This window comes from Diprion similis, chromosome 10 (assembly GCF_021155765.1).
Source record: "Diprion similis isolate iyDipSimi1 chromosome 10, iyDipSimi1.1, whole genome shotgun sequence".
Classification (NCBI taxonomy): domain Eukaryota; kingdom Metazoa; phylum Arthropoda; class Insecta; order Hymenoptera; family Diprionidae; genus Diprion; species Diprion similis.
This window is the reverse complement of record NC_060114.1, coordinates 2,064,751-2,078,296: the sequence shown is the minus strand read 5'-3', so window position 1 is coordinate 2,078,296 and position 13,546 is coordinate 2,064,751. Positions and strand designations below refer to the sequence as shown.

The 13,546-nt window shown below is 41.3% G+C and overlaps 1 protein-coding gene across 1 annotated transcript; it reads left to right on the top strand.

Moving 5' to 3' along the window:
• The first annotated feature begins 96 nt into the window (after positions 1-96).
• On the top strand, positions 97-10,695 carry LOC124411368. The gene is given in 17 exon segments (XM_046890462.1): positions 97-202; positions 522-652; positions 655-1,113; positions 1,542-1,624; positions 1,805-2,112; positions 3,692-4,015; positions 4,174-4,764; positions 6,573-6,872; positions 6,986-7,080; positions 7,154-7,304; positions 8,326-8,550; positions 8,642-8,798; positions 9,115-9,373; positions 9,469-9,800; positions 9,878-9,983; positions 10,194-10,323; positions 10,634-10,695. Coding segments are annotated over 17 exon segments (3,819 nt in total).
• Positions 10,696-13,546: the final 2,851 nt, after the last annotated feature.

Genomic DNA, 13,546 nt, shown 5'->3' with positions numbered 1-13,546 from the left:
CACTTTCACTAACGAGCGTCCATTCCTCGCTCGCGTAGGTCGTTCTTCTTCTTTGCGCCGATAGCGTGACACGCGAGTCTGATCAAAAGTGAAGAAATGCCGAAAAGAAATAGTGCAGCCGGGTCCTCGCACGAAGACCGGGAAAATAGAAGGCTCTGGAAGCGAGCTGAGCGGGTGGAAAATGCTCTTAATGAAGAAAGCGGTAATAAACATGGCGATTATGATGCGGCTAGGGCGGTCCCTAAAAATGTCAGTTTTGGGTTTCGACCGGCTTGCCACCCCAAATTAGCTTCAAATAATTGAAAAATAGATCCCTAATTTTCTCAGACTTTTATTTTGACTCTAACCCGTGCCTCAAAGATCATGTATGACCCTGTATAACCGATATATGCTACTGAGACGACACAAAAAAAACGACAACGATTTTCTACAGCTTAGTAGAGAAGAATCGAGGTTTGCTAGCCCATTAAAAGTATTCACCTCAACAGGGTCTGCTGAACGATTTTTTTTTGTCCTTTTAGGGAAAGATGGCATAGCTGCAGATGGATTTCGAGTTTTCGCAACACCGGACAAACCAGCAATCATTTCGTGCAGCACTGCGAGTAAGAACCTAACAAAATTTACATGGCGGAAAAAGATGCAGAGAAAATCATTCCCCAAGGAGTGGGAAATTGTGGGAAATGTTACAACCAGTCCTACTGGATCAACGAAACTTACACGATGGAGCTTTACTTTACAAGCGTCAAACCCGAAGACTATGGAGATTACAGATGTACGGCAGAAAAATTCGATGGCTTCGTTTGGGATCACGTCGAGATCGTAAAATACCAAACTGATCGGATCTGGACTGTCGGAGTGCTTGAACCAGAATCCATCCATATAAAATGGGAAATGCACGGTTTTTTGAACGGGTATCACGAATCATTCGAAATTGCATACAGGCAAAGTGGTACGGATGAATGGCTCCAGACACTACTACTTTCCACTCCGGAGCGAGTTCGTTACGCAGGTTCCTTCCGCATCGATGCATTGAAACCTAATACCGTCTACGAAGTCAAGGGCATTATAGACAGAAAGTCTCGTTTCTCACTTCGAAAGATTTTCTCAAGATGGGTGACGACGTCTGGTAAAGATCCACCCAATCACTTTTACCCACGTATCGTTAACACATGCATTTATGAAACGTTTGAAACAATTTAACGCAATGTTTGCCCTGTATTTGGTGGAACCTTGTTCATGAGAAATTGCGATATAAAAATTTTCAAGCTTGGATCCGAAGTGAGCCGATTTTCCCTTCTTACCGTTCTCTAGTTTTTTCCGAAAAAAGACTTCAAAAAAATTTAGAGGTGGAAGTTTGCTTAGATTTTTCGCAACGTATGTTTTTTCCTTCTCATTTTACTGATAAAAGAATTTGGAATAGAAAATGGTTCCGAAAAATCTGGAAAAAAATCTCAAACATCTCTTTATAAGCACCTCAATGCGGCCACAGGACACTATGTATAACAAGGGAACTGAAACATCGCGATCCGTACCAAATCTAGAACGAGGTTGAGGTGTACGAACGTCAATTTCACAGCGTCCGAGAAACCTTAGTTCGTTCGAAGTAGGCTTCGACGTTCGAAAACGACACACTTTTCATGGTATTCATTTCCCAATTGAGTCATACTTTCATGCAGCTTGCGAAGAACGTACAGAATGGTCAGGTGGTATCCACTAACATTTGTTTACCGGAAGTCAAGCTTGTAGAATATGAGCGCATTGGAACTCATTAAGTGAAAAATTCTAAAACTTATCATTCCTACATAGACGTGAAATATGTTCCAACTGTGAGGATCGTGAATAAAACCACGGACACCGTAACGATCGGATGGTCGCAGCCACCGCCAGAGCTCCGGCAAAGCATCAACGCCTATCTGATATTAGTGGAAGGCGGCAACGAGAAGGAAAAACATTTTCGTTGGCAGAAGTTTAAGGCTGATGAAGGTGATGAAGCAATCGTCCGCCTTTCGCCTTTGATCAGCTACGATCTGGTGGTGCGACCTTGTTTCGGGGATTTCTGCCCGGACCGACGTGCCAGTGTCGTCATGAAAGGCGTGACGACCAACGATACAGGTAATGATTGAGTTCACTCTTCAGACTCTGCGTAACGGAAGTGAGGTTCGCAATCGTCGCACATCCGATTTTCCGGTTGTTTCGCCGCGAAGCTCTAATACCGCTTCGGTGAAGTTCACCTGGTACGCAGCACTCGCGTATTTTTAATCTAATCTCTTCTCCGCGTTAACTTCGTCGAAGATCTCTCGTTCCCTAAACTTTCGTCACGTTGATTGATTTTTCATCGGGAAGTCGAAGCAAAAAAGTATTACGAAGCCAGTCAGCAGTTCACTCGGCCAAGACGTCCTTCTGTTCAAAGCGAACCGAATGGTCTACGTAATCGATGAGCTCGAGATTTATTATTTTATGATTCAATTTCGTTTCTCCGTCGTCTCACTAACACACAAATCAAGCTATAACATGAATACGTAAGAAGAATTTGTGGATATTATGTGAGTGAGGTCAAATGTGAGCGGGTATATTTTTTGGACAGAGCGTTATACAGCAACAGCAACAAACCTCACGTAAACTTCAAATTATTACTAAGCTACAATGAAAAAGCGGAACTCGGTCCGAAATGTAACAGAGTCAATGTTTTGTACCTACCCGTCCAGTCAGACACTCCGTGATTAGACATCTGCTAGTCACTGTAAATTGCGGCAAAGTCGAAAAATCCAAGAGAAAAGAACTTTACGTAACTCTATTCGTTCTCTGTCTTTCACAGCTCTGTTAGTCGAATATGAGTAGGATGTTCGTGTATTCAATAAGTTCCTCTTCGCGTTTCTTTCTTTGGGCGTCACCAAAGACTGACGACGATAACGTGGGGAGGTTGCAGAACCATTTTTTTTCTCCCTATACTATTCCGTTTGTATTCGTCCCAAGTTTTGCGACTTTCATACTTTCTGTGATGCTATGACTTTTGTACTCATTGAGGGTTTGGTTTTTTTTTTCTCTTCATACTCGACCGAATTTGAATTATTTCTGATTCATGGGTTTTCGTATGTAGAATTTCTATAACAAGAAATTGAAAAAAGATCATGTCGACTATTTGGATTCACCATTTTCAATTTTGATAATTAGAGTTTGCATTCGGTGCGAGTAAAGTATGCAATGCATACGGAAATTTGAAGTGAGGCATAAGAAGAATTCAAAACGAAATTACAAAGGTTATAAATGTGCGGAAAGAATATATCAATGCATGAAATTCGACAGATGAAGCAAAATGAGGTTTATGTTCAGGGGCGTTAGCGTCGAGGATGTCATATACTATGTATTGAAGAATGACATGGCAAAATTGATGATTTGGTGCCGGGACTTTTGGCTTAAACGTTGGTTCTTTTATTAATCGGAACATTTTCCAAAAGGTTATACAAAGATCAACTCATGAACAACTATTTTCTTGATTTGACATGATTGCCGCCTCTATTATCGACTGGACGTATATTGAACTTTAAACAAGACTCGAAACTGCTTTGAAAATTTATAGAAGTGATTCCGTTATGAAATAATGATAGAAAAAATACAATAAAAAAATTAAATATCATACAACATCATGTCGATATGGAATTTGACAATGAACCTAATCCATATCACTTCACAGTTGGCAGAAAACAATTACGAGCGAGACAAGAATCGCAATCCGACACGAAGTCTTCGGTGCTGACAATAAAGGTGACTAGAGATGCAGAAAATACTGCACCAGGCAGCGACGCCTCCTTCACCTGCAGCATCAGTGTTCAGGGATACGAGGGTTGGTGGATGACGGAGGGGGAACGCGTCACTTCTTTCGGTGATACTGACGGTCAGGTCAACTGGACTTTGATTGTCGGAGACGCTGAGGGAGAAAGAAGTCACGACTACACCTGCGTGGCGAAGATGATCAAGGATTCGCACGCTGGTGAAAGAATGCTCGTCACGGTGATTCGTAAGATTCACTCTAAGATATTTGCATGGAAAAAATGACAGAGTAAATTGTACTCTCTGAGTCAAAACAATTTGTAGATTTGTGTAAATAATGTACACCACTCGGCGTGCCGGATTACACTTTGGAACGCTGTGTCTATCCGATGTTTTTTTTTCTAGCGCCCGCAGAAGAATTGATTGTAGGAGCTGAAATCGCATATGCGAAACGGCGCGAGCCGACAGCACTGTTGTGCGATTTCTTCGGATACCGACGATCGATCTTCAAGTGGCGAGAGGTCTTACGGAAAAGGGGAATACATTTCCACAGCGTCTCCGTTACATCGAATGTCAACAAAACTCACGTCAAGATGATGCTGTATACTGCGGGAATCTTGTACGGATACACTGGTATTTACGAATGCCAGGCAACGAATGACAGAATGTCGAATATCGTAGGTTTCGTTGAACTCCAATGCTCCGACGAATCGCCATCACAATTGAGCGCCAGTGTCATCGGGTCGAAGCTCGTTCACTTACACTGGTTTGACAACAACATCCGAGGAGACACGCATCTGATACGATTTTCGAAAAACGGTTCTCTTGAACGAGAAAATGTATTCTCGGTGCGAGTTGAAGAGGGCAGGGATTATAAGCGATACGTTGTGAGGCACATGACATGCGGCATTTCCTATTGGTTCGAACTTGTTGTGATCAGCGCGGGAAGAAGACTGGCAAGCACTTACTCTGGGTTTATCACGCCCTCGGAAAGAGGTTGGTGCTTTGACTACGCGTAAATCATGCATATTGTAACGAAATTATGTCAGTTAAAAAATTTGTGTTAAATGATGTCATACAGTTTTACATCTTACAAACAGATACATTGAAATCAATAGCACATCAAATGCAACAAATTTATGTTATTCGGCGAAATCATTACACATTCATCGCGTTATCAGTTTAATAAAGTTTAAATACGCTCCTTTTCGTTACTAATCCGCTACGACAATTTTCTTAATCCCAAATTCTGGTTTCAAATGTCTAGTCTTTCGAAAACAATTTCTCTTTTTTTTATTACCAGGGGCTCCGCCCCTGCGCGCCTCGCGCGCCAAACCCACCTCATCGCTCGCTTCGCGCCTCACTATTTCCTTATACATTGTCTATTAGACAGGTGAATTCACCATTTTTTTCTTCTTACCTTTCTTTACTTTCTCCATTGCCAACGTAAATCCTGGCTGTCCTTTTGACTGTTTGGTGATATATTTAGATTTACTATAATTTGCTTGTTACTTTTGATACTTACTACTCACTATCTGAATTTTATATTGGTTCTGCAAGACATCAAAGTGTCCACTGTCTCCGTCGCGGGTGAAGAGTAGCAGGAATTGTCTTTCATCTTGTGATCCGATTTGGTGTGGATGAATTTGTTCTCCGCGATACACGATTAAACATATCTTAAAAATGTCGGCAGCTGCAGCTAATTCTGCTTCTCCCCCGTAAATTCTATTTTTATTCATGTGTGATTTGTAATCACCAGGTGACCTAATCACGGCACCTTTCGACTCATTACTTGTAATAAAACCCCCAAATGTAGACCAATTATCAACTATGTTTGGAACGATTCTCAGTCTCACCTCTGCGTGTCGATCTTGAGTGCCGTGTACACAATACGCCAGCGCACGAAAAAGACAATTCCCGTCGGGAATCATCTTGATAATTCTCGTTTGCATATTTATTTTTTGTGGTCAGAAACAGATAACTATAAATATATTTGTCAAAGACTGTCATAAACAGCCGATGACAGCTGTCAATCACTTAACACTAACTTCATAGCAACATCAACTTTATTATTAAATGAGTTTATTTGAAAATACTCCACGTTCGACTTCTCAGCGCACATCTTGTTATGAACCATCCTTTATGAACATAGTAAGTTTTGTTTGCTAGATGCTTGTTGTTTTGTTTTCGGCATCTCACCCCACCGCCAACTTCATGCGTAAACTATTGTTATTATAATCTTTTTTACCTGTTGCTATGTGGTGTAGTTTGTCCAAACAGGTTCCGTAGATTAATGCCAATGTGGTATATGTCTCTTGCGATCGTCTTTCACAAATATATTCGTTTTCGTAAATTACTTACACATGGTCAATTGTTATATTCGCCTATTCTCTGTTTCGAATGTATATACTCGTTTCATGACTAGAATTAATGGTATAAAGAGGTATAAATTAGTTTAAAATTGTAAAAATAAAATATCACAAATTTGGACTGCTACGAGGAAAATTTAGTGTTATTGGTCGAGCGTCTTCTCGTAGAGTGTCTGGTCAAAGCTAATCATCTCCGTTCTCCCACCTAGTCATCCACACCGTGCTTAAACTGTCGTCCAGCTTAGCACGCTAATGTTTGAAACTCACAATATCGAACTAAGGTTCATCTTAAGTAATTCGGAGATTCGGAAATAAGTTGACGAAACTTCGCGAATTTAAAGAATGTCCGATATTTCGTCTGGTTTGTCGCCATGAAATCTGTAGGAAGCATCATGTGATGTGTAAACCGTTGATGACAGTTTGTTTCTTCTATAGACTTTCCGTATTTTCCAAACATCACTGTGACATCGAAGACGACAAATTCTATAATTATCGAATGGCCAAGCCCACCACAAGGGCTACGCGCTCACATACAGCTGTATCGTATATCAGTCAACTATACGTACGACGGAACAGAAATTGTTGATTCTAAACATACTACGGCAACTTATCACAACTTTTAACAACTTCATCCATCAACCAGCCACGACTTGGAAGTACGAGCCTGCTTCAACGACTTGAGTACGGATTGTTATTCGAGTGACGTGCGGAGCGGAGTTTTCACAGAAAGCGTAGGTACGTGTTTTAAATGATGGGAAAAATATTAGACGAGCAATCATTTTCTGCTATCTGTATGAAACTCTTACTGTACAATAAATGCGCCAAACTTTGACGAATTCATTCTCTAGAAGTGGAATCCAGGACCCAAGTTGAAATATGGCTACCTCTTACGGGAATTCCCTTCCTCTTCGCCATTCTGGGAGCCTGGCGTTTTTACAAGAAGGTATTGAAGAAAATGACCAGGATCTTTCTGCGAATCGAACGAATAATAAAATGTTGATACTCTTGTGTCTTAGGCTCAGAAGCAAAGGATGTTAAGAGAACGACTTGCATATTTCTACACCGAGAATCCTACTTCTTTCAATCCGGAACTTTTCATGAATGATCAGGCAGATTTATTGCCCTACGAAAAGGAATGGGAATTTCCACGAAAGCTTTTGAGACTTGGTATTTATGGATATTATTATCTATATGATGAAGAAGTTTTAATCCGTAACGACTAACAATAAGTATATATCGTGGTCGGATTAGCATGCTGAATCTACCCCTGCGTAGTTCTCTATCGACACTTTGGGGATCATTTTGGTATCAAATAAAAACACTTCACCATTGTGATATTAAAAATTACCAAATGGTGCTTCGTAGCCGAATAATCGGGTGCAGAAGCCTTGAAAAAATATTTTCCTTGCGATTTTCATATAGATAACCAATTTCCTAAAAATGAATGCAATTCGAGTGAATTTTTAATCAACGTAGTTTTAAAATATACAGTCACCGAATTTCAACAATAAATATCTTTTATACTCCTCCATACTCCGGGATTCTCACGTTTTGACGAAACATTGCGTAAAAGAAGTTAAAAACCGATTCTGTTTGAGAAAAGTTTGATGCATATACGACCTTATATTATTTCAGTAGTTGAAGATTATACCCATAAGTGATAATTTTTTTTTAATTCAATTTTTTGAAACAATAAATGCGTATTTATTACGGATGTACCAATAATAATCGGAAATATCTCTGAAAAATCGAGTAGAAATAATCTCCGTCGCTACCCTCAATAATTACCAGACAGTTTCCCGTATTATTGCAAACACGGCTCAAAATTTCTGAATTATATCCGAAATAAACCGAGTTATTCAGCCTTCATGCTAACCTCCGGCTGTCCTAAGGTGTAAACGCGGACCCGAACCCTTGCTGTTCCTTACCACTCGGGAATAGATGACCACCAAGTCGTTACATACGTTTCAAATAACACAGTTGAAAAAATTATTTTGGTTTTATTAATTCATTCGAGAAACCCTTTATATTCGAGACTTATGACTGAAATGTTTTTTCATGTCTTTCACTCCGTTTCGAGTATTGTAAGATGAGTTTCCAACTCTATCTCACTTTTCTGAAATACGGATCACATTTCAGGCCTGTGTGTTGATTGCATGGATTAAAATTTATTCTTTCCACCCTGTAGACGAGGAACTGGGAAGAGGCTCGTTTGGAATAGTCTGGAAAGCCAGGGCGAAAACGATCCGTCGACCCGAGGCGATTTCGGTGGTTGCAGTCAAGACGGTCCGACCGACAGCCAGCTTGCGCTGCATGAAAGCTCTTCTTCGCGAACTCAAAATTCTCGTCTATCTCGGTCACCATCCGAACATCGTCAGCCTCCTCGGTGCCTGCACCAAGAATCTTGATTATGGTGGGTGTTTCTATGTATCTCAATTCCGCATGCGGACCCAGACGCGTCAGCGATCATTTGTGAACTCCGTTAATACCATGGTCATCGACAGGCCAACTCCTGGTCATCGTGGAATTCTGCCGCTTCGGGAACTTGCACGACTACTTGTGGCGCTGCAGGTCAAAGTTCGTCGATGAATTGGGTACTGTCTCTGCTGAAATTCCAGATTCTAATTCTGATGATGATCCGATCGCCGTCAGAAGCCGTAGGTGAGCTATTTTGTCACGTAAGTAGCTGAGTCTTGAATGAACCCAAGAATCACTTTGGAATTGTGGAACTGAATAGCCATTGGTCAGAGTTTATCAGAATATCGACAACGTGAGTCATCATCGCAGTGGTATTCTGGAACGTCCTGGCCCTACATTCTCTCAAGACGGGCAATTCCTTACACCAATGAGTTGTACCAGCTCCTTATAGCAAACTCTCAACAATCACATTTACGCATACGTGCATTGCAGCCGTAGCTTCAATCGAATGTGTCCTAACTGCAAACATTTTCCTCTTGTTTAGTGTCTCTACTTCGAGTAATACAAACTCAGCACCACGTTGGGAAGATGCCATTTTAGCAGTGGAAGATTTGGGTGGTAGCGCCGATCAACCGGGTACGAGTGAAGGGGCGGGAAATTCGGCCACCGGACAGAACTCACAATTACCGGAACTTGAACCGCCAACCAAGTACCCAGGTGATTTTACGAATGCGGAATTGGATCCGGTTCGCACGCGAGACTTGGTGTCTTGGGCTTGGCAGATTTCACGCGAAATGCAATATCTTGCTGCCAAAAAGGTTGACGTCAGGAATTTACGACTGGGATTATTGCATGTCGTGATTATTGCCTTTCAGTTTCATCGAAAACAATTTGAATCGTTGACCGTCTTCAGGTGCTGCACGGTGACTTGGCAGCGAGAAACGTACTGCTTTTGGAGGATAACGTTGTCAAGATATGTGACTTTGGCCTGTCGAAGTCCCTCCAGGAGGACGACCAGTACAAGGACGAGGGAAACGACCCTCTTCCCGTCAAGTGGATGGCTATCGAATCCCTCAGAGACGGAATATTTTCGGTAAAATCTGACGTCTGGTCTTTCGGAGTCTTGTTATGGGAATTGTTTTCACTCGCCAAAACTCCTTACCCCGAAATTAACCCCCAAGACATGTGCGAAACACTTGTCGGTGGTTATCGAATGGAGCGACCCAAGTACTCACCCGAGACTATGTGAGTATTTCTGCTCCTGTTCGACCAATCATTGCTGATTTCACTTTTTCAACCACTTAACCCGACGCTTGTCACAGCTATCGGACGATGCTGCAATGCTGGGAAGCGAATCCGTCGAAACGACCCACGTTTGTGGAACTTGAGCACAGCATCGGTGATTTGATGGAGGACAACGTCAAAATGGTGAGTTGAAGACTTGTGGTCAACACGTTGAATATCCTTCAACTACACATCGCATCGCGTGATTCTTTAATACATGCAAACAGTCTCTAAAGTCCGGTTGCACAAGTATATCAGCCCTCGACGATCCACTGGGTCACGTGTGACACTCCATTTCCTGCTACTCGAGGTTATTGGAAACCTGTCCGATTCTTACACGAGTGAATGTTTCAGCATTATATCCAATTGTATACTCGACGCGAAAGGGCGTATGCTCGCATTACGGAATTCCGGAATAAACGGGACCCCGAGAATCAGGATCCGATCCCCCCGGATCCAACCGAACCGATGAACGCCAGTCAAGGTGAGCGATTATATTGTTTGATAAAGTCAAGTTGAAGCGGTCACTTTGTTTTGCGTATCTCGCAAATCAATCAAGTAACTCTTCAATTTGTATCGCACTAACATCACTTAGCCTCGAGTGTAGTAAGACAATGGACTGATGTTCAGATGGAGACAATTTCTCAAACGATCTACCGAAAAGCGATGTTTGAGACTGTGCGAATCTATTCCAACCCTCTTCTCACGATGCGAATCCGATTTATCTTACTCTATACAATTTCATTGAATCGCAAAGTCTTTTCTCGCACGCATTTATTCAAAAATAATTGCAGATGAAACGACCAAAAGACCCCCATTCCGGATGCGGTTTAAGCAGTTCTTTTGTCGGAGGTAAATGAACAAAAATTACACGAAACGAGAGAGGGTCAGGACATTGCAGGCACACTGTGGATGAAGAACCAGAAATGTGCAGCCTTGAGAGTGATTTCACTGCAATAGCTGGAAAGAAGAACTTTTCGTAGGTTATTCGCGAACTTACAAAAGTTGTGAATATATAATATAGGAATAAGAAAGCGTAGGGACTATGAGAAAAATTTACGAAATTCAACGAGTTTATTATGTAATTAATTGCCAGGTGTATAAAATATACTTTCAGTTATCATGGATGTTGAATTCATTAATTGGTAGAAAATAGAAAATTCGAGAGTTTTTTACCAGTCGCCAATGATGTGTACCATCTAACCTCGGTAACGAGCAAACTTTTCGTAAAAATAATAAAGCCGGGTATCGATTGAAGCGATTATTTCACAACGTATTTATATGCTTTTCAATGCGTCATACCGTTCAAAACTAAGGATGAGCTGTCCATCTCTTTCCTTCACCCCTTTTCTTTTGCTCTTTCTTTCTCTTCCAACGTTACGAAGCTGTTGGTGTTCACCGTGCTCGCCAACACGCCGCGGTACAAGCGCCGACTGGCAGAATCATATCACAGTGAATTCAATTATGCACATACAAGTTGTGACGAGGTTTTTCGCCGCTCTTGGTCACCCGGAGAAGTTCCCAAGAGTTAACCTGGTCCACAATGATTCGGAAACCCGCGATGCAATCTACAGCTTACAAAAGCTATCGCGAAATTTTGTTGGGCGCCTGGCGTGATAAACACGCCTCGAATCTTTACCTTCGCAATTCCTCGGCTGTCCTTCTCTATGCCAGGTAGCTCAGTACCGCGGAGAGGGGGGTGGGTAGTTTTGCGGAGAGAAAGAACGGACACTCGACACGATACAGAATTTAATAAAATAAAATAAAATAATATATTCAAAAAAAATCGAAGCGATACAAAACAAAAGGAAAAAGAAACAGATACTCAATTCGCCTCCTGCGATTCCACAAAAAAAAAATAGAAAGAAAATCAAATCTTAACTAGACCTTAAATCTACGTGCGCTAGTCGCGTTCCTCGTCTCAACGAGATCAACAAAACAAAAATCAAAATACAGAAAATCGACAACGATATGAACACGCTACTCGTGATCGTCCTTCCCTTAATTGTAAATATCGGCGCTATTCGCCAAACCCAAACAGAATTATCGCGCTAATCGCAAAACATACCCCCCAAGTAACTCGACAGTAATTCTTACTTAACAACTTAAATCGAAGCGAGTAATCGCGACGCATCCGAAACTTCACTATCTCCCGAAATAAATCAAACAAGGAAACTAGAAATAATAACCCAGCCAAACGGAGCGCTCACACTTAGCGATACGCGACCTACACGACAGGTGACACTTTCTAAACACGCGAACGCGACTTGACCCTGTGCAGCGGAATTTGGGCTGCTCGCAAATAACGAAACGAATGACTCTACTTAATATGTACAATAGCCAAAATTGAGGAGAATGTGTCGAATTCACTGAACAGTATTCGATTTATCGTTTATCTGTAAGATTACAGCTTTTGGAAATTTATATTTCGAAGTTCGTTCGATACTAGAACAAAAAAAATATAAATTCAGATGTCAATTAGGTGATCTGAAAAATTAACGTCGGAGCCAGGATTCGAACCTGGTATCTAGAGATGCTTTGCCGGAGACTTACTCCAAGTCGTTAATTTTTCAAGTCACCTAATTAACATTCGAATTTACATTTTTCTTTAAAAACAACCTCTTCGCATCGTATTGATATGATTCCTTCATATCCTCATATTCTCGTTTGGACGGCTAGGTCCGTCTAACAGGCCGGAGTAGTGATACTGAAGAGTTACACTCTCAAATAACCACACATCACAGTCTATAACATCCTCACAGACAGTCAAAATGTGCTACTGCGACGAAACTTGCAAATGGATACTAAAATACGTCCACTGCGATTTTTGTATTACTTCATTCTTGACACCATACTGTCGTACAAACAATCCCTGCGGTTGAAAATTGTTGCCATCAGCGGATATGAAATCAGGAAAAGTGTCACGTCCGGCAAAAGCACAACGACGTTCTTGGATCTTTTGGAAACAATAGATATGACTGTGCGAATTGAACGTAAGGAACGAAAGCATATGCAGCTGACTATCAGAAAAACCGCATTCCGAGAACAGAGGATTTCCGTCTGCACTTTACCACTTGGCGCTTCTCGAGCAATCGTCTCGCGCTGACATATGTAAGAACCCAGTTCGCCAATAACGATCCTTCAAATTCCACCTTCGTTTCATTATTCATTCAAATCCCAACTTGAAGCAGAAAACACAGAATCATTTTAGACATCGGGCAAAAAAGAGCTGAATTGAAGGAGAGCACCGCAGAATTATAAAACGATCATACCGAGAAACTTCAAACTTTCATACAGCCAACGTGATTCTATTAGTGGATCATATGAGTATGTATTGTAAACCCGAATATTGAAAAGCGATTTAGAGAAACTGTAGTTGTTGGAAAGAGTGTATTTGAATTAAAGTTTCGAGTTCGAACAAGTATTGCGAAATACGAGACAGTTGGTACGAACCACGAGAACCTGATCCCAGATTGAGACAGGATTGACGAGAAATTAAAACGACTAGTCGTTCAATTATCCTTTTATGATCCGCTCCAACTGAATTCGGATACTACTTGAAACGTTGAGCCGATTCTTCTTATTTTGAAAATCTATTCAAGCTTGAACATAGACCAAGAATAATAAAACCCACAATGCCTAATAGAGTGAAGATGCATTTGATGATGTAGTTGCGGTATGTAAACGTAATCAACATTGGGTACAAC